The sequence below is a fragment of the Pristiophorus japonicus genome, chromosome 16 (assembly GCF_044704955.1).
Source record: "Pristiophorus japonicus isolate sPriJap1 chromosome 16, sPriJap1.hap1, whole genome shotgun sequence".
NCBI lineage: Eukaryota > Metazoa > Chordata > Chondrichthyes > Pristiophoridae > Pristiophorus > Pristiophorus japonicus.
The window spans coordinates 129,816,072-129,838,756 of NC_091992.1; the positions used below are offsets into that span (position 1 = coordinate 129,816,072).

Below are 22,685 nucleotides of genomic sequence, written 5' to 3' on the forward strand. Positions count from 1 at the left end.
GCCCATCGATTTATTTTGAGCCTATGAAATAAAGGAAATGAAAAAGTAATACATAATTTAAAAAAATCTTGCTTTGGTATAAACAGAACACACAGATGATAATTGGCTTCTGATTTTCATACCCACTTGTTACCAGAAGTGACATAACTCAGGAGTCTCCAAGCATTTGTCTCCATGCACAGCTTAGATGCAAGCCATGTAGTCTTGCAATCCATGTAAATATAACTTAAGTTGCAGATACTTAACAATATACATGTTCTAATTTATCCACCAATTGAGACAACAACACTAGGAAAGGCCCTTTCTAACTTCCAGATCCATGAAATTCAAATAAGACAAATCAGCGAGTAAGAATTGTGAACACAAATAGAACTGTCTTGTTTGGGTTTCATGGGTTGGATTGCCAGGGCTTAGCTGGAAATAACCTGCAGACCATAGTTTGGACAACCCTGCTTTAACCAACTCACTCATACCTGCCAATCGAAGAATTGTAGGGGAAAGTGGAGACCTATGAGGAAGGGCAGTGGCGGGAGGGCCGGGGGAGGCAGTGAATAAGCCATATTTGTAAGTGTTCTTTGAAAATGCGAGGAAAATTAATTTTCTACTTAAATAAAGATACAATTTAACAGTACAGGCCACAATAAATCAAATTAGGCAGTCCACCAAAAATGATTATTATCCAAAGTATGCGTTCAGTCATCTAAGTAGAAGTGCATTTGTAGGGACGTTAGGAAATCATGTCAATAGTCAATATAATAATGTGATCTGCTTTCGACCTAAGCTAACAATGGGAGTGAAGGGTTATGGGGAGTGGGCAGGGAAGTGGAGCTGAGCCCAAGATCAGATCATCTTATTAAATGGAGGAGCAGGCTCGAGGGGCCAAAACCTACTCCTGCTCCTTTTTCTTATGTTCTTAATGACAGGAAAAGCTAGTTCAGATATTTAAAAATAAAAATGTTAGATATCTGTTACCAATCTAGCTTGGAGTGACTTGCCTCCCAATAAGTTTTTTAATTCCTTGATGAGATACAGTTCCTACAGATGTTAGTCAAGTAGTTCACTCAAATGTGAACCTTGATAGTTGGCAACCTGTACAATCATGAGGACTGTTGAAGCCATATGTAGTAGTGCTCCTACTGCTGCCCCAGCTAATATCCCAAATCAGCTAATTTAACAAAGACGGTCAATCACACTTGAGGTCTTTCTCAAATGATCACTGCTTACCAACTTTAAATATTCAATTAGTATTTTACAATTCAGCAATCACACAAAAATAAAATAATGCATGGGGTACTTACTGTGTATTCTGTATCATGTCCCCACCAATAAAAGAGCACATAAAGGGAAAGATAAAGACATGCAGTAAATATCGGTAGCTTGAATTTATTAATCACAATTTAAGTACATACAGTAGTTTAAAAACTACAAACTGATTATAAGCTACCGTTAGTACAATCGGTTTACCCCGATGAAAACTGCAATCCAAAAATATATTGAAGACTCCACACTTGGGGGGAGGGAACAGAAAAATCTAAACATTTAACAAGGTCTGTTTTATCGGTTTGATTTCTGATTGGCTGGTCATTACTTCTATGGTCATGACCAAACAATCTGTTCTGATTGGCCATCAACATGGAAATTTATTTAAGTGATTGAGAAAATACTCTGCTAGGTGAGTAATAGGATACATAATGTACTGCGTTCAGTCCCTTTTATTTTGCTTTTTTTTTGTATGAATTCTTTTTTTACTCTTGGCCATTCACCAATTACAGCTTCTGCCAATGTTGCTGCAACACTAGCAGTCAGAAAATGCATCAGAGCAGCTCAGAGATTATCCTCCGTTAGATTTTTCCCCCCACAACAATGTGACTGAGATTGAGAACTCAACAACATGGAGGTAAATTGATGGGGTTGTGTAGATCCCCAGCATACCTCTCCATGGCTAAATATCTTGAAACTGCTGTGCACTGCTCTACCCGCAATTATAGTTGTACTTTTGGAAAGTCAGACTGAAGGTACTAGTGGCTCAGGTCTACAAACACTCTGCACCTATTAAACTTCAATTTCAAGAAATGCACTCATCTGGTTTAAGAAATGTAAAAATAGAAATGTTATATGAAGAATAGTGATGGCAATGGTGTCCATTATTATATATCTGAAATCCAATAAAATACTCAAAGAACCAATAAGTAACTGTAATAAAAATGGTAATTGAATTCTCAAGTAATCATGAATAAAACATGACAGAGTCACTTTTGGCAGAGAACCTTTCCAAAGATTGAATGTGCTATGCTTTCATGTTACAGCTCTCAAATGAAGAAACAAAAAGGTGATTAAATACCACAGGCTGTCTCAATTTTAGTGAATATAGTACTTCCTGCAACTTGACAAAAATGTTGATTTTCTTTTTGCTTTGATTCAGTATTTTAAACATTTTTGTTTGAGTAATTAGTGCTAATCTCAACACTGAGGAGTATCTTCTCGGAAGAGCTCCTTAGTCCAGAAATTTTTGCGACAATAACAATCATTCTCAGGTAATGAATGTCTCCCCTGATATTATTTCATTTCTTCCATGCTCTTTGACTCAAAATTTTCTCCAAGCTATTTTCTATGCGCTGTCTATGTAATGTATGTACATAAGGTCTGCCCACCACAGGGGGCATGACCGTCAGAGGTCCTAGGTGTTATGTATTTAACCCTTTGCAACTTGCATTACACCTGATCACCAGAGGGCCCACCTGTTGGAGCCCCAAGGGATCCCTGCATCCCTTGCGAGCACAGTATATAAGCAGGCCACTCACGAGGTACCTGCACTCTGGAACCTTAATAAAGGAGCTAAGGTCACACTTGCTCATTACACACAGTACTCAGTCTCACCATTTATTATGAGTGTAACAATTGGCGACGAGGTAATGAACAACCGTGCGAAAATGCAAAGAACAGTTGGCATCCTGGAGAAGTTCTCAGAAGGTGACGATTGGGAGGCCTTTGTGGAGAGACTTGACCAATACTTTGTGGCCAACGAGCTGGAAGGGGACGAGAATGCCACCTAAACGAAGGACGATCCTCCTAACGGTCTGTGGGGCAACAACCTATGGCCTCAAAGAATCTCCTGGCTCCGGCAAAACCAACAGAGAAATCCTACGAAGAATTGTGTACGCTGGTCCGGGAGCACCTAAATCCTAAGGAAAGCGTTTGATGGCGAGATATCGGTTCTACACGTGTCAACGATCGGAGGGCCAGGAAGTGGCAAGCTACGTCGGCGAACTAAGGCGCCTTGCAGGACATTGTAAGTTTGAGGGATTCCTAGAACAAATGCTCAGAGACTTTTTTGTACTGGGCATCGGACATGAGACAATCCTTCGCAAATTGTTGACTATAGAAACTCCGAATCTGAGTAAAGCCATAACGATAGCCCAGGCATTTACGTCCACCAGCGACAACACCAAGCAGATTTCGCAGAACAAAGAAGTTTCGGCCAGTACTGTGCATAAAGTAACATCGGTTTTGAGCAGAAATGTACATGGCAGAACGTACACGCCGGCTGCTGTGGCCTGACCTCAATTGACCCAGAGTTCGCCATCATCTGTTAATGCGAGGCACTTAATGCCCTGTTGGCGCTGCGGAGCTGATCATCGGCCCCATCAATGCCGCTATAAGCACTGTGCGTGCAATGGTTGCAGAACAATGGGACACCTCCAACGAATGCGCAGGTGAGCTGCAAACCCTGCAAACCACCACGTTGCAGAGGAAGATCGATCACAGTGGATCAGATTGAGTTGGAAACTCGTACGGAGGAGGCAGAAGTGTAAGGGGTACACATGTTCACAACGAAATGCCCACCAATAATGTTGAAAGTTGAACTGAACGGCATTCCAATATCTATGGAGCTGGACACGGGGGCAAGTCAGTCTATAATGAGTAAAAAAACTTTCGACAGGCTGTGAGGAAAGAAGGCACACAGGCCCAAGCTCAGCCTTTTTCACACTAAACTAAGGACTTACACCAAGGAACTAATCCCTGTAATTGGCAGTGCAGAAGTCAAAGTCTCCTATGATGGGGCAGTACACGAATTCCCGCTGTGGATTGTGCCGGGGATGGCCCCGCGTTGTTTGGCAGAAGCTGGCTGGGGAAAATCCACTGGAACTGGGACGAGCGCTTTCGTCTGTCGACGACGCCTCATGTGCCCAGGTTCTAAGCAAGTTCCCATCGCTATTCGAGCCAGGCATTGGAAGCTCCTCGGGGGCGAAAGTGCAGATCCATTTGATTTCCGGTATGCGACCCATCCACCACAAGGCTCGGGCGGTACCGTACATGATGCGTGAAAAAGTGGAAATTGAGCTGGACAGGCTGCAACGTGAAGGCATCATGGCGCCGATGTAATTCAACGACTGGGCCAGTCCAATTGTCCCGGTACTCAAGAAGGACGATACGGTTAGAATTTGCGGGGACTATAAAGTAACGATTAACCGTTTTTCACTGCAGGACCAGTACCCGCTACCCAAGGCAGACGACCTATTTGCGACCCTGGCTGGAGGGAAGACGTTCACTAAGCCGGACCTGACCTCGGCCTATATGACACAGGAGCTGGAGGCCTCACCTGCATCAACACGCACAAAGGTCTGTTTATCTACAACCGGTGCCCGTTCGGGATTCGGTCGGCCGCGGCAATCTTCCAGTGGAACATGGAGAACCTGCTAAAGTCGGTTCCTTGCACAGTGGTCCAGTGGTCTTCCAGGACAGCATATTGGTTACAAGTCGGGACACCATGGAGCACTTGAAGAATCTTGAGAAGGTTCTTAGTCAATTGGATCGTGTGGGGCTCAGGTTGAAACGCTCAAATTCTTAAGAAGGAGAATCGCAGCAGACGGCATCAGACACACCGATGCCAAGACGGAGGCCATGAAGAACGCACCGCGGCCACAGACTGTGACGGAGCTGCGGTTGTTCCTGGGACTCCTTAACTATTTTGGTAATTTCCTACCTGGATCAAGCACCCTGCTAAAACCCCTACATGCGCTACTGCGCAAGGGAGGCGACTGGGTTTGGGGGAATTCACAAGAGGCTGCCTTTAAGAAAGCCAGAAATTTATTGTGTTCTAATAAACTGCTTGTCCTCTATAATCCATGCAAACGATTAGTGTTAGCTTGCGATGCGTCGTCATAGGGGATCGGGTGTGTGTTACAACAGGCTAATTATTCGGGGATTTTGCAACCAATTGCGTATGCATCCAGGAGTTTGTCCAAGGCCGAAAGAGGCTACAGCATGGTTGAAAATGAGGCTCTGGCATCCGTTTACGGGGTAAAAAAAATGCACCAGTACTTATTTGGCCTCAAGTTCGAGCTTGAAACTGAGCACAAGCCGTTCATATCGCTGTTCTCTGAGAGCAAAGGGATTAATACCAATGCCTCTGCCTGCATCCAAACCTGGGTGCTCACGCTGTTGGCATACAACTATGTAATCCGCCACAAATCGGGCACAGGGAACTGCGCAGATGCTCTCAGTCGGCTACCATTGCCCACCACCGGGGTGGAAATGGCATAGCCAGCGGACTTGCTCATGGTTATGGAGGCATTCAAGAACGAGAAGTCCCCCGTTACGGCCCGCCAGATCAGGACCTGGACCAGCCAGGATCCTTTACTATCCTTTGCAAAAAACTGTCCTCCATGGGAGCTGGTCCAGTGTCCCAGTGGAGATGCAGGAAGCAATTAAGCTGTTCCACAGACGCAAAGACGAGTTGTCCCTGCAAGTGGACTGTCCCTGCAGGGGGCAATCGTGTGATCTTGCCCAAGAAAGGCAGAGGCACATTTATTTGTGAACTGCACAACACCCACCCAGGCATCGTAATGATGAAAGCCATAGCCAGATCTCACATATGGTAGCCTGGCATCGACTCAGATTTAGAGTCATGCGTGCGCCAGTGCAACACTTGCTCTCAGTTGAGCAACGCACCCAGCGAGGCGCCGCTAAGTTTGTGGTCATGGCCATCCAAACCGTGGTCGAGGATCCATGTAGACTATGCGGGCCCATTCCTAGGCAAATGTTTTAGGTTGTCGTGGACACTTACTCAAAATGGATTGAATGTACAATGATGTCTGTAAGCACATCCACGGCCATCATTGAAAGCCTACAAGCTATGTTTGCCACGCACGGCTTGCCTGATGTCCTAATCAGTGACAATGGGCCGTGTTTCACCAGTGCTGAATTCAAGGAATTCATGACCCGCAACGGGATCAAACATGTCACATCTGCCCCATTCAAGCCCGCATCCAACGGCCAGGCAGAACGGGCCGTTCCGACCATCAAGCAAAGCTTGAAACATGTGTTGGAAGGCTCCCTGCAGACCCGGTTGTCCCGAGTGGTGCTCAGCTACCGCACCAGACCCCACTCACTCACTGGGATTCCCCCAGCTGAGCTGCTCATGAAAATGATGTTTAAAACAAGGCTCTCTCTTGTCCACCCTATCTCCAGCACACACACAAGTGGCAACTGACATCATGGTTGAGCACGAGACCAAACTCATCATCCCCAGCAGCCCAGCAAGGCCGGCTGCCCAACAGCCCAGTGAAGAACTGACCAACCCACACCAGCATTTGTACTGAGACGATCGACAAAGAGCGCAAAGCCCCAGATCATCTCACCTTGTAAATAAGTATACTGTTGACTTCACGGGGGAGTGATGTTATGTATTTAACCCTTTGTAACTTGCATTACACCTGACCACCAGAGGGCCCACCTGTTGGAGTCCCAAGGGATCCCAGCATCCCTTGGGAACACAGTATATAAGCAGGCCACCCATGAGGTACCTGCACTCTGGAACATTAATAAAGGAGTTACGGTCACACTTGCTCATTACACACAGTACTCAGTCTCACCATTTATTATGAGTGTAACACTAGGGTCATAGGTACACTCATGCTGGGGCTGTATATAACCTGAACTTCACCTTTGTACCTTCACTTCTGGAAGCCATTAAAGACTGACCAGGTTACACCTAGTCACTGGCTCACAGTACGGAGTTCATTGTATCATTTCATACACTACAGTCTACAGCACTCACTGTTTAAGGATGGTAAAGCGTGCAGGAACTGCTTTCAATGTAAAGTACTATACAAGTCATCCACGACTGAATTTTGATGACTGATTGGCATTCAGGACTGAAAAAGTTGCTGACTATTTGGAGGAACTCAGCGATGGAGTCAAGAGTTGAGCAGTTGAGTTTGAGTGCTGATACGTTGGGTCTTTGTGCAGTTGTAGTGGAGATCAAAATCAAATTTTTCTTAAGATAATGTTTATGATAACTACGTGGAGTGGTGGGGGGAAGCTCTTTGTGATGAATATATTCCCCTATATACTTAGCTTCTTTCAACAAAAATATATTTTAGAAGTCAAAACAGGCAGAAAATATTAAATTAATTGTAATTTTTTTGGTTTTTAAATACAAGTTGAATGAATGATACTCATTATTTAAAGATGTGAGCCAAATCCAAACAGTACACTTTACCTTGTGTTAAAATATGGTTCTTTCAACCACGAGCACCTGGATTCGATTTCACCTGTCTGCCCCAAATCTCTCTCATACTAACACCAACAGATGCCACCCAGCAACACATAGCCACCTGCGAGAGTGGGTTGCAGGTCTTGTTGTACAGGTCTGTGGCAGCCTCTCAGGAGAAGCGCAGAAAATTGCAGTCATGACTAGCTCTATAAAAACGAGCAGTGATCCCTCATGTGCAGCTTCCTATCATTTCCCCGCCTCCTGCTGCTGTTTCTCTGCCTCGAACTACACTAGAGTGCCCAGGATGACACCCTTCTTGAGCCCTGTGTTTCTTAACTGTGTAGAAGTAGAATAAATGTGAAATAAAACAACATCCAAAGCAAAGACTTCTGTTGAAATCCAGCCAATGCTGGGCAGCACTTTCGCTATTGCGAGTTAAAATTGAATCTGGATCCTAATGACCTCGTAGAACCTCAATTTAAATACATTAATGAGGCTCCTAGCTACTTCTGAACAAACAATATTGTGGGAGGGAAATGGGGTGGTAAGTCTACCATAGATTTTAATGCCGTAACTGCCTCATTTCCACCAGCAAGGTAAAATCAGTCCTTCTGTTACTGACTTTAGACAGCATGACACTATCAAGGGACTAATAGTGGACAGATGATTTTTTTTATGTACACTGTCATTCTTCACCTTGATGAAATTTGAAAGGTGTTGAACTGTATAAATTTGTGCCCACTAGACTGGAGCTCAGTTCAGTTGTAGCCACAAGACCTTTCATCACCTTTCCTCCAGCTGAGTTTGTGTCCAGATATCTATTTGCATTTTTTATATCACAACAGGAATTTAGAATGGCAAATGAAGGTCAAATATATTTTTGCTCCACAGTCTCTTCTCTTCCTCTACCTCAAGTCACGGCCTTGCCTGATGGCCTAGTTCTTTTTCCTCCCACTCCATTTATAGCCAAAGCATTCCATTTCACCTCCCACTGTTCAGTTACAATGCTGCCTCATCTCCTCTCTTCACCTGCTCATTCCCCTATCTAGTTCCTCTCACCAATTCTAATCTTCCTAGTATCTGCTTTTCCAAGGCTACAATCATTGATCTCCTCTCTCCCTTTTCATTCCTTCTCCATTAAAGGTTTAAGGTTGTCAAATGCTGCTGCAATGAAGATATGAGAATGTTAAAGGTGTCGAGAATAAAGTAATGTCTCCCAGTAACTGAGATTACAGTGTTCGCTAATTGCCACAATCTCATTTACAGTATTCAGCCCACAACATTAGTTACAAGCCTACAAGGTGACAAGATATATTTGAATGTGCTGCAGGCTATAAAAGAAAAAGGATTACAAGTAAATCTCAGAGTGTCGCAGAATCAGCTACAGATATATGACCAGAGAGTCTGAGATGAAGAAAACATACAAAATTACCTAGGGACCATGAAATGATTGCTTCAGGGAAACTACTAACATAACAATTTGTGTATTTCAAAACCGTATCTTAGTAACACAAATCCAGAACTATCTCCAGGGTCTTAAAAACAAAATCAACTCAAGGGCAGCATTGTGACACATGTATGTTGTACCACTGAGTTTTAGGAGATTGAGTTTACCATTGTTTGGCACAGTAAATTCCCTGCTTCAGCCACTGAGGATGCGAGGGTTACCCCAAAGGGGAACAAGAATTAAAAGGCGAGTTCCCCTGGATTGCTCTCTTGCAATTTGTTCGGATGGTTACAGAGCAGCACAGGCAGAACGGTGACAGCAGATTACTTCCCTGCTCTCAACAACACAAAGGTGAGCAGTCCAGGGACACAACAACAAATGATGTCAATCAAATATCCTCCAGAAATAAGGCCCAAAATCACCTACAATCAAGTATACAAGATTTGGTTACATTTTGATAGATTGTGACTGAGCTCTGCTCAAATCTACACTGAGGTATTTCTTACAATTACTTCCTAATTAACTACAAAACACTATAGTGTCACAAACCCATTATAAGAAATCCTATTGCTTTAAATACTAATACCAACAACAACTTCTATTTATTTAGCACCTTTAACATAGTGAAATGTCCCAAAGCGCTTCACAGGAGTATTATGCGATAAAAATTTGACACCAAGCCGCATAAGTAGAAATTAGCACGTGACCAAAAGCTTGGTCAAAGAGGTATGTTTTAAGGAGCGTCTTGAAAGAGGAAAGAGAGGTAGAGAGGCGGAGAGGTTTAGGCAGGGAGTTCCACAGCTTGGGGCCGAGGCAACAGAATGCATGGCCACCATTGGTTGAGCGATTATAATCAGGGATGCTCAGGAGGGCAGAATTAGAGGAACGCAGACATCTCAGAGGGCTGTGGGGCTGGTGGAGATTACAGAGATAGGGAGGGGCGAGGCCATGGAAGGATTTGAAAATAAGGATGAGAATTTTGAAATTGAGGCATTGCTTAACCAGAAGCCAAAGTAGGTCGGCGAGCATAGGGGCGATGGATGAGCAGGACTTGGTGCGAGTTAGGACACAGACAGCCGAATTTTGGATCACCTCTAGTTTACATAGGGTAGAATGTGGGAGGCCATTGGAATAGTTAAATCTAAAGGTAACAAAGGCATAGATGAAGGCTTCAGCAGCAGATGAGCTGAGGCAAGGGCAGAGTCGGGCGATGTTATGGAAGTGTAAATAGGTGGTCTTAGTTATGCTGCAGATATGTGGTCGAACGCTAATTTCAGGGTCAAATATGACACCAAGGATGAGAACAGTCTGGTTCAGCCTCAAACAGGAGTTGGGGAGAAGTAAATAAGCTGCATTTTACATCAAGTGTCCTACAATTCTGTCTTAGAATGTTCTACATCAATAAACATTGATTAAGATAGAATACTAACATTCGCAGCTGAAGCTAATAACAACCACACTTTTGAAAGATGGGTTTCCTCAGATTTGCTCCATTAATGAATGGTCTGTGTAGCTGTAGGTGATACATCAAAGAAAGAAAAGCATGAAATCTTATTTGGTTTTAGAAGTGGCACTTGGAAACTGTAGCTTAGTAACTGCAGCAGTCTGCTCTATCAGCTCAGTAAAGACAGTGTTCTCTTTCTCCTCTGCAATAATTTGCATGGCAATTATGTTGTGACAAGACATTGCTATTTTCAAGCATTTCCGAGATATACAAAATGCATTTCTGCGACATTACATTTATTATACAAAGCAATATATGTAAATCCCACTTACATTCTACACCAAGCTTTGTGGAACAGATTGCCATGGCTGATGAGCAGCATATGGTCCAGGGTAGGCCAGGATATAAGGAATGAATGAGTAAAGGCCCTTTGGCCCATACAGCATATCCTGTTGTTTCGGCCATTCACGCTATTTTTCGTGTCTCTCACTGCCTTGGCCCAAAGCCCAGATTTTAATAAGGATCCACTCAAAGGCTTTTTTAAGGATGCGCTTATTTGTACTGCAAAAATGGCCAACAGGCTCCACCCCTTATTTCTGATTGGTCCCCTTGGAGGATAAGCCACACCCTGAAGTTTTACAGGAATGTGTCACTGGATCAGCCCATCCCAAGGTCTCACCGACTTTGCAAATTGTAACTCGATCCACTTTGACTTCCTGAAGCGACAGAGGACAGAGCTTCCCAGAAGACAGCAAGGGCCAACCAAAGTGCCTTACCCCAGTCCAAGTGCATGCCTCCCCCAGCCAAAGTGCCTTACCCCAGTCCAAGTGCATGCCTCCCCCAGCCAAAGTGCCTTACCCCAGTCCAAGTACTTCCTTCCCCCAGCCAAAGTACTTTCCTCCTCCAGCTAAAGTGTTGCCTCCCCCAGCCAAAGTCCCGTACCTCAGCGCAAGTGTATGCCTCCCCCAGCCGAAGTGCCTTACCCAAATCTAAGTGCACCCTCCCCCACTCCCCCATAGATGGGGCATTGTGGATGGATTGTTAACAGGTTTATTGGGTAGTGACAGTGTCGTTATCTCTGGATATCGTCCACTCCAACAATGTCCCTTGTAGGGGATTGGAAGAACGTGATCCGTCTTTCCTGAGTTCCCTCTCTCCCCTCCGATCCTCCGCCCCAGACTCTTTCTTTGCCCCCCCACAGCCTCCCTCTCCATTCCCCCCCCCCCGCCTCCCTCTCCCTTCCCCCCCCGCCTCCCTCTCCCTTCCCCCCCCGCCTCCCTCTCCCTTCCCCCCCTCCGCAGCCTCCCTCTCCCTTCGCCCCCCCCCACCCCGCCTCCCTCTCCCCTTCCCCCAGCCTCCCTCTCCACAGCCACTCTCTCTTTCTCTCCCACCCCCCCCTACCCCAGCCTCTATCTCACCACCCAGCCTCTCTCTCCCTCCCCCCACCCCCCAACCTCTCTCTCTCTATCCTTCTCCAACCTCTTTCATTCATCCCCCAGCCTCTCATCACCCAGTCTCTCTCTCCCCCCCACCCGTCCTCGGCAGCGCACCGCCGCTCGGGACTCACGGCTCACAGGAGGCTCGGGGCCCAGTTGGTGGTTTGGGGCTCACAGTTCAGCGGAAGGCCCAGTTGGCCTAGTGAGTCCTAGATTGGGGGGGAGTCGGAAAGTCGGGCCTAGTGAGTCTGAGAGAGGGTGGGGGGAGAGGGAGGGTGTCGGCGAATGCTCGAGGGGGCGAAAGGAAGCGAGGAAGCGGGGAGTCGGGCCTAGTGAGTCCTGGGGGAAGCGAGTTGGTGAGGGAAGCAGTAGAGTCTCCAGTCTCAGGTCCTGCTTCTCGGCACCACGTGGACAGAATGATTCAGGTCCTGGAGGGGACGGTGAGCGGAGCTTGACAGGGGCGGGGCTTGTCACCTGTCAGTCAAAAAAGTGCACTTTGGGCAAGGGAGCGGGGCTGGACGGACACCTGTCTGTCAAAGAAAAGTGCAGTCAAATAGTTAGTCCCCTTTTTTAATGAATATTCTTTCTTTCTATCTAATAAGGATTCACACGAAGGCTTTTTTCAATGGATGTTCTTTCTTTCTCTCTTTCTTTCTTTCCTCTCCGAAGAAGGGTGACTCGTTCTGGGGTATGGTTCTATGGTAGCCCTCCACTGCCTTGTCCAAACTAGCATTGCTCATTGTGAGCCTAGGAGACAATAAGCTGCAAGAAGTTCCTAAGCTACAGGAATGGAATGAAGCTGAATTAGCACACACAATAACAAGATGGCCAGCAATCCAGGGGCACTGCATGGTGGTATGCCACTGAGTCAGGGATGCAGATCTGTAGTAAGAAGTTCACAAGCTTAGCTCTAACACCAACAGAGAGACACTTCCCCACAAAATGGGAGAACTGGAAGACAATTTTTCCCAGGCCACCTCCCAAAAGCTGGCTCAAGATCATATTGATGGAAGCAACCTAAGAGAAAAACATGTTTCTAACCTCTTAGATAGGGCTGGGAGAGACCTACAGAAAAGAGAAAATATCCATATATTTTAAATGACAATACCTACTAATTCAGTACCGTTATATTGTCAATCTCATTACCTACTGCAAAACAACTCCTCAAAGATTCCATAGAATCATAGAATGGTTACAGCACAGAAGGAGGCCATTCGGCCCATTGAGTCCGTGCCAGCTCTCTGCAAGAGCACTTCAGCTAGTTCCACTCCCCCGCCCTTTCCCCGTAGCTCTGCAATTTGTTTTCCTTCAGGTCATCAGCATTTCCACTTAAAATTAAAAATGTTTTTAAAGTAGACAAATAGAACTGAAGTGAATTATATTTAACTACAAGACCCACAAATGGTAGCAGTACAGCACTGACATGATGACTTCTGGGGTCTTAACAAAGCCATGTGTAATCTTTGAGATATGACTATTTCACACTGAAGTAACAAAAATGATTTTGGGTCAGAACTCAACGTACAATGAATGGTTTTCACTTAACACAGAACATCGTTATTTCTCCATTCATACTCACACTTCAACAAAAATATAATTATCCATTGCAAATTAAGTACAAGTTATCAATTATTTAAACCATTTTGATTGCATTTTGATTAATTTGCAAATTATTGAACCAGTGCAATCTTATTAAAAATGTCAAGACAAATGTGACATTTGCATTCACAATTTTTAAAATGTGCTAACACATGCCAATGATCACAAATCCTAGATTATTATACAATAATATTGAATATCCAATTATCTCACTGTATCACCAACACAACACTAAGTCATATTATGAGGTGCATTATACATTTTATGATATCACAATGTTGTGAAATGTACTTCTTTATATCACTAACTAGCCACTGCATTAGCCACTCCATTCATAACCGATTGCTATTTGATGCCAATTTCCGGTGGACATATTTAGCATATTTTACTGTTTTTCCTCCCCACACCCTTTACTGACAGAATCTGATTCAATACTGATATAGTGCCGTGATATCGGAACATTTTGTTTTGTTTCCTATGTATACAGTACCATCCATGACATCCGCTGTTCTATCTCTCTCATTTGCACGATACTTTCGTCACGATGTACTTCAAAAAACACAACAAAGTAGTATGCACTTGAAAGACTGATGTACAATGAAGTATTAAGACATTTTAGAAACTTGAAGCTGGCAATAGCACTGTTTGCCAACTTTTCCAGGTCCTGTCCAGAATATTTGGTCCTCTGCCTGTTTCTCTGCTCCTCACAGAATCATAGAATGGTTACAGCACAGAAGGCGGCCATTCAGCCCGTCGAGCCTGTGCCGGCTCTCAGCTAGTCCCACTCCCCTGCCCTTTCCCTGTAGTCCTGCAATTTGTTTTCCTTCAGATACTTATCCAACTCCCTTTTGAAAAGATAAGATTGAGTCTGCCTCCACCACCCTTTCCTGCAGTGCATTCCAGATCTTGACTATTCACTGCGTAAAAATGTTTTTTCTTATGTCACCTTTGGTTTTTTTGGCAATCACCTTAAATCTGTGTCCCCTGGTTCTCGACCCTTCTGCCAATGGGAATAGTTTCTCTCTATCTACTCTCTCCAGACCCTTCATGATTTTGGACACTTCGATCAAATCTCCTCTCAACCTTCTCTGTTCCAAGGAGAACAACCCCAGCTTCTCCAGTCTATCAACATAACTGAAGTCCTTCATCGCTGGAATCATTCTTGTAAATCTTTTCTGCACCCTCTCTAAGACCTTCACATCCTTCCTAAAGTGCAGTGCCCAGAATTGAAGACAGTACTCCAGTTGGGGCTGAATCAGTGCCATATACATGTTCATCATAATTTCCACATGTTATACCTCTATTTATGAAGCCCAGGATCCCATAATCCTTTTTTAACTGCTTTCTCAACCTGCCCTGCCATCTTCAACGATTTGTGCACACATATCCCTAGGTCTCTCTGTTCGTGCACCCCCTTTAGGATTGTACCATTTAATTTATATGTCCTCTCCTCATTCTTTCTCCCAAAATGTATCACTTCACACTTTTCTGCATTAACTTTCATCGGCCACATGTCCACACATTTCACCAGCCTGTCTATGTCTTCCTGAAGTCTATCGCTGTCCTCCTCGCTGTTCACTATACTTCCAAGTTTTGTGCTATCTGCAAATTTGGAAATTTCCTCTCCCAGCTGATCATTCTCCTTGCTTGTGTGCTTGACCTCTCTTAGCTATTCACCGCCTCTGCCAGCTTTCTTCATTTGTTTTAAATCATCTATTTATTCTCTGGCTGCTTTCTCTGTCCTTTTCTCCAGCTACTTGCCCTCCATGCGTCCACTATTAATACTCTCTCCACTTCTCACTTGCTCTCCAGGCAACGGAGAGTTTGTAGTAAGGAAGATGGAGTTCACTTGTGGAAATGTGTAATATAGGTATTTAAAATTGATTTCTGGTGATGTCACACAAACAACCTCAGTCTTAAAAAAAACCTTCTGCTGCGCTGCATATTAAGTCAATATGCAACTTAACTTATGTTACGTTTTTTTTTATTCGTTCATGGGATGCAGGATACAGGCCAGCATTTATTGCCCATCCCTAATTGCCTTCGAGAAGGTGGTGGTGAGCTGCCTTCTTGAACCGCTGCAATCTGTTTGGTGAAGGTACTTCCATAGGCATGTTAGGTAGGGAGTTACACTTATTTGTAGTTGTTTGGTACAAGTGAGTGGCTTGCTAGGCCATTTCAGAGGGCAGTTAAGAGTCAACCACATTGCTGTGGGTCCAGAGTCACATATAGGTCAGATTTCATCTCCCTTTACGACAATCCAGTAGTTTCATGGTCACCATTACTGATAATAGTTTTTTACTTCAGGTTTATTTAATTGAATTTAAATTCCCCAGCTGTCATGGTGAGATTTGAACTCATGTCTCCGGACCATTAGTCTAGGCTTCTGGATTACTAGTCCAGTAACATTACCACGATGCTACCGTACCCACAAGTAACTATGTTAAATCTTACCTGTGATGGTGTACGGATAATAGTTCCAGGCTTTTTCAGTGACGTAAAAGATCCTCGGAACCACTGCTCTAGCCCAGCTAGGAAGTTTGCTGTAAATAAAGCAAGAATAGTTACAATGCAAGAATAAATATGAATGGCATATATTTCAAGACTACAGAATTTAAAAAAGTTAATTCTAACCAAAAGGTGTTGAGAAACATGTACAAAGAATATGCTCATGGAATAAACTGTATTAGTACAGATGCATTCTCCGTAAGTTATCCCTTGTAATATTGCCTACTGATATCCTTACCTAGTTCGATAATACACATTTCCTCCTATTGCATTAACCTCTTAGACAATGTCCTTGCAGTTCCCACTGAAAGCACTAATGATGCTTAGATTTATCATTGCTCATTATAATGCCATCATTGAGGATGCAGAGTGGGTCAAATTATCGAATCTTACAGCACAAAAGGAGGCTATTCAGACCATTGTGCCTATAGCGGCTATCTGAAAGAGATATTCAATTAGTCCCACTCCCCTGCTCTTTCCCCATAAAACTGCAATGTTTCCTTTAAATTTGAATAACTTCCTTGTGTGAATAAAAAGTTCTTATAATTACTTGAATTTATAATTTGCTATTGTAGTTTTATTGATTTATCTCTGTTTCAAATCATTAAGGAGAAATGCATTGTATGTGGAGTCAACACCCAATTAACTGTAACCATTTCAGCATAGCAATTCACCTTGCTGCAGCTTGTGGGGCACAAACACCAAAGAAAGGTTTGATAATATGATAGATAAAACATTTCGGAGGCACTGAAATCCTCGCTCTTAATTAAGAAATGTCTTCAACTGGAACACTGCTTTCAATTTTCTTCTAGAAAACAGTCTGAGAGGGACTAAAGGAATAGAAGTTAGTTCAGAGACTCCCTCTATAACTGTACTGAGTTAGCCAACCTCAGCAGTGAGAATGCATTGAGTGGCTGCCTTCGGCGTCCCAGATTAGGGACAAACTGGTCAGGGCTCATGCTCCTGATCATTATTACAAGGAATTACATAGAATATTCAGCACAGAAGCAAGCCATTTGGCCCAACCAGTCCATGTCGGCATTTATGCTCCTCTCGAGCATCCTCCCATCATTCCTCATCTAATTCTATCAGCATATCCCTCTATTCCCTTCTCCCTCATATGCTTATCTAGCTTCTCCTTAAACAAATCTAAACTATTCACCTCAACTACTCCCTGTGGTAGCGAGTTCAACATTCTCACCACTTTCTGGGTAAAGATATTTATTCTGAATTTCCTATTTGATATCTTGGTGACGATCTTATATTGATGGCTTCTAGTTTTGCTCTTCTCCACAAGTTGAAACACTCTCTCTGTCTACTCTATCAAAACCTTTCATAATTAGGTCACCCCTCAGCCATCTCGCAGCCTGTTCATCCTTTCCAGATAGGTATAACTTCGCAGGTCTGGTATAATCCTTGTAAATCTTTTTTGCACCCTCTCCAATGCCTCTATATCCTTTTTATAATATGGCGATCAGTACTGTTCACAGTACTCCAAGTGTGGTTTAACTAAGGTTCGATACAAGTTTAGCATAACTTCTCTACTTTTCAATTTGCTTGGTTTGCTTTTGTTATGGTTTTATTGTCCTGAGGCACAACTTTCCGTGATTTGTGTATTTGTACTCCAAGATCCCTTTGCTCTTTTCTCCCATTTAGATTCTTATTTTCCAAGTAATATATGACCTCCTTATTTTTCTTACCAAAATGTAAAAACTCACACTGATCTTTACTGAAATTCATTTGTCAATTACATGCACATTCTGCAAGTATATTAATGTCTTCATGTAAGTTGTTGCAATCCACCTCAGTGTTGCCAATTTGGTGTTGTCCGCAAATTTAGAAATTGTGTTTTTGATTCCAAAGTCTAAATCGTTAATATAAATTGTGAACTACAATGAACTGAATTCAATGAACTGTCATGATAAAAAGAGAATTAATAAATGCAATGAAAAAAAAACAAGAGATTGAAAGGGCAAAAATCTAAGATCACTGCAAGAGTCTTTCATTTCTTTGATCTCTGAAATGTCTTTGATTTCATGCAATCGAACAAAATAAAACGATGCAGATCACAACCTAGCCTCATGGAGCTGACTCAAATTGTGCTGAAGTAAAATATGCACTATTTACAGAGGATAGGTTGTGATCTGCGTCATTTTCTTTTCTTTTGATTTTTTGCATAATAATAAATATTGCTGGTTATGTACAGTGATAGAAATGTGATATTTACAGAATTATTGGTCAATGTGGATTGTGACACTATGGGAACTAGCCAAACCCGATTTACTCCCTGGGACTGAGCTCTTTGAAACAGCCCCATTCCCGACCCACAAGTGACTGGGTCAGCATGTAGAGAATGCTTCTCACATAGTTTGTACACCAAGTACTGTAGCACTCTCCACCCTGCCTGAGGGGGAGGTAGGGGTGGTGAGCAGGGGGAAGGACAAAAATTGGCAGAAGCAGTTGCACAGATGGTCTTGATGTTGGATAGGAACAGGTCTATGAAGTGTTTGCATTTAGTATTTAAGATGAGGATAGAGAAGAGGGGGTTAAGAAGACAGTTGGTCATGGAAAAAGCAGCCTGAAGTTTTCTTTGCGTTCCACAATGATCCTGGAGTACTAGCCAGTTTTGGCTAAGTTGAACAAAAATCTGGCTATTTATGGGTAGGTAAATTGTGCACCAGGTACATTTGAGATTGTGCCCCTCTGGCGTATGGGAATGAAATTGGAAGCCATACCAGGGAAAATACAGGGCCGGTAACAATGATAAACTTACTGGGGACAAGGTATAGGCAAGGGGATAATTCTGTAGTTCGACAGCAACAGAGGTATTATGCCAAGTGAGCGAATTTGTATCGACCAACACTGCCACTTCTTGGAATCAATCGCCAGATTGTCCATATCCTAAAATCATGCAGTAAAGTTTTCACACTGTTACAATGTACTATGTATGTTATACCATTTACACTGTAGATAACAAATGTAATGTTTATATTCATTGTTTTAACCAATGAACAAAACAAATTAAATTAAAATCAGATGGAGATATTGAAATAAGATGTTTTGTTGTTTACCTCATTAGAAATGTTTCTTACCTCCCATGTTAGCTGTCACTAAATAATCACTGACGCTGTAAATTCCATCTGCCGTGAAAGTGGAAAAGGATTCACATCAGGCAACATAAGAATCAGACTGTAATATCTTGTGATTGGGGTCGTAGTGACAAAAAGAGTAACGTTAATAAGAGTCTGTCTGAGAGGGAAGAAGCAACTTTGCCATCAGGAATTTCTTTTGTGGAGCAGCCTGCGGCTGCACTTTAATGTCACCCGTTAGGCCGCTCAATGCCAACTACCAATGGGCAAGTGTGCACAGCAAACAGTACGCCCACTGGTACTTCAAAATTGCATCAAGGTCATATTGATATCAGAGGACCTTGATTTGCATGAGCGAATGAGACTCCCACCCGTTTCCAGTGGGTGCCTGGGCCACCCGTTTCAGTGCTCCAACCAAAATGGCAATAAGCCAGATGTCAGCGGTGACAGTGTAATAAGTATTGCACTGCTATTTTACTTGTGGAACTGAGGGAATGAAAATCAGGATTTATTGCTAAATATATATAACTTCCTTATGAACTGCCAATAATATTGTCAGGATCTACAAAATGATCACCCTTACTGATTTTCAACTGCTTCCCTTTTGAAATGTTCACTGATGTGAACCGACCAACAGATGGGCCAGAATAATGGGTCAGCATCGACAGTAACATTTGGGGAACCAGGGAATGATTGGCAAATGTCTCAAAATTAAATTTTCACTTTTTATTTATGCAGACAGGCCAGATGGCTATGTTATGCTGTAGAAAACATTTGGTTGAATTTACTGGTATGGCTGGGTGATGACTACTGTTGGTCCAGCAATCTGCTTTAGCTTCTACGGATCCTGAGATCAGCCACGTGTTTCAATTAACTTTAAGTTTCCATTTCCAAAGTGCAGTCTATTCAATCATTAATTATAGTCACTAGCATGTGGTTTCAAACACCGTTTAGGTGGGTAAACTGTAATTTTGAGTCTGTTATAATTCTCGTAAGGTATAAACATAAATCTGGATTTTGAGAAGACCATGCTGACGAGTAGATCAGGTTTCTGCCTGTATGATTGTAGTAAAATAATTAGATTTTAAGAGGTGAGAGCTGAATGTGGATTAAGGTTGAGGATGATAGTGTTTGATTTTTGGAACCCAGTGTCATTACCAAACATACCTAGGTCAGGTATAAGATGGGCTAGATAGTTCATGAAATTCCATCCACACTTACCTTAACCCCAAACTCAAACTGAACTTCCCAAGATGTTTCCACTTCCCACAGGAGCCATCCTAATGGCCTCACTAAACATTTATACAGCACCTTTAACAACGAAAAACATCCTAAGATACTTCACAAAAGCATAAGGAAAAATTGACGCTTAGCCGAAGGAGGAAGGATTAGGAAGGGGACCAAAGCATAGACAAAGATGTGGGTTTTAAGGATAGTCTTAGAGAGGGAAGTGGAGAAGTAGACTGGTTTAGGGAGGCTGTCATGTATCTTATATTATTATATATAACTGTATCCTAACATGTTATACATGACTGTAATAAGATATGACCTGTAATCACCAGCATACCTTACCACTAGGGGTGCACTTGCATGAGACTGGTATATAAGGACAGGTCTCAGGCAAGTGCAGCATTCCAGAGCTGTGAAATAAAGGTGCAAGTCCAGAGTGACCTTGACTTCACTACATGCCTCGTGTGAATCTGTACTGAGGGGACAGGACTTTACAGTGGCGACGAGTTACGGGATTACAGAATCCACAGAATAGCGAACAACGGATCAGATGAAAAGTACAATCCGGGAGACAATTGTGAGGATTTTATAGAAAGGCTCCAGCAAAGCTTTGTAACCAAAGACTGGTTAGGCGACAATAAGGCAGACAAGAGAAGAGCCCATCTCTTGACCAGCTGTGGCTCGAAAACATTCGCTTTAATGAAGGATCTGTTGGCACCTGAGAAACCAGCAAGCAAGTCGTTTGAAGAATTGAGCACACTGGTAAGAGATCACCTGAAGCCAGCAAGCAGCCTACACATGGCCAGACACAGGTTCTACAACTACAACGCTGTGTGGGCCAGAGCATACGCGACTTCGTGGCGGAACTTCGGAGGTTGGCTAATTTATGTCAGTTCTCCGATGAACTGAGGAGAGAAATGCTGAGAGACTTTTTCATTGAAGGAATAGGCCACGCAGGCATATTCCGAAAGCTCATAGAGACCAAGAACCTGACCTTAGAGGCAGCAGCACTGGTTGCACAGACATTCTTGGTAGGGGAAGAGGAAACAAGGTTGATTTACAATGCAGGTACGACAACTAACGAAATATCGGAACAAGAAGTTCACAGCACTAAACAAGCTGCTAACCCCACACACAGACAAAACCGGGAGAACAGGCTCTCGACAGCAGGCAGAAGCCATCAAGGGCTACAGGAATGGCTGTTCACACCTCATCAACCCACAATGCGAGCAATCAACTACAAACTGAGAGAAGCTCAAGAGAGATCAGCCAGACGCAGCTCATTCTTTGGGAACACTTTGAACAATGGAACAGGTTTGTGCTGGAGGTGTGGGGGTGGGCACTCATCAAGGGGATGTCGATTTCAGCAGGCTGTTTGCAGAAATGGTGAATATACAGGGCATTTGGCCCGCATGTGCAAAAAAATGGCAGCTCGGCTGGTATACGAATCGGATGGGTCAAAAAGCGGACCAGAAGATGGTGGGGACAGTACCCGGGACACCGATGTACAGCGGGTCAACATGATCAATGGCCGTTGCTCCTACAACAGAACGCCTCCTATAATGATGAGGGTCCTACTCAACGGGATATCTGTCAACATGGAACTGGATACGGGAGCGAGTCAATCTCTCATGGGCGCTCAACAATTTGAACAACTGTGGCCGCATAAAAGGGACAGACCAAAACTCACAAGGGTCGACACCAAACTAAGGACCTATATCAAAGAAATCGTACCAGTCCTCGGCAGCGCCATGCTCTCTGTCACACACAAAGGGACAGTGAACCGACTTCCCCTGTGGATTGTCCCCGGAGAACCCCCAGCACTGCTGGGGAGAAGCTGGCTGGCAAAACTAAACTGGAAATGGGATGATGTCAATGCCATGTCATTAGAGGAACGGACCTCCTGCTCAACAGTTATAGAGCGATTTGAACATCTCTTTCAGCCAGGTGTGGGCACTTTCAAAGGGGCCAAAGTCAAAATCTACATCACACAGGATGCTAGACCGGTCCATCACAAGGCCAGAGCTGTACCCTATGTGATGAGGGAAAAGATTGAACACGAACTAGACAGGCTTCTGCGGGAAGGCATTATATCACCTGTGGAATTTAGCGACTGGGCAAGTCCCATCGTCCCAATCATGAAGCCTGATAGATCCGTACGAATCTGTGGGGACTACAAATCTACCATAAACAGAGTCTCCCTACAGGACCAGTACCCGCTGCCCAGAGCGGAGGACTTATTTGCCACATTGGCTGGAGGTAAACTTTTCTCAAAATTAGACCTCACATCTGCGTATATGACGCAAGAATTGACCGAGGAATCCATGCTACTCACCACCATCAACACACATCGAGGCCTTTTCATGTACAATCGATGCCCATTCGGCATCAGGTCGGCAGCTGCCATATTCCAGCGCAACATGGAGAGTCTGCT

At 43.7% G+C, this 22,685-nt stretch overlaps 1 protein-coding gene across 1 annotated transcript in view; it reads right to left on the reverse strand.

The window, feature by feature from the left end:
- Positions 1-22,685, reverse strand: part of LOC139226830 (cytoplasmic phosphatidylinositol transfer protein 1-like) — a 477,346-nt gene that overhangs the window by 119,300 nt on the left and 335,361 nt on the right. Inside the window, exons 4-5 of the mRNA XM_070857884.1 lie at positions 15,879-15,967; positions 1,299-1,306 (exon numbers count right to left, since the gene is read on the reverse strand). Coding sequence (XP_070713985.1) covers positions 1,299-1,306; positions 15,879-15,967 — 97 coding nt within the window. The remainder of the gene's footprint in view (positions 1-1,298; positions 1,307-15,878; positions 15,968-22,685) is intronic.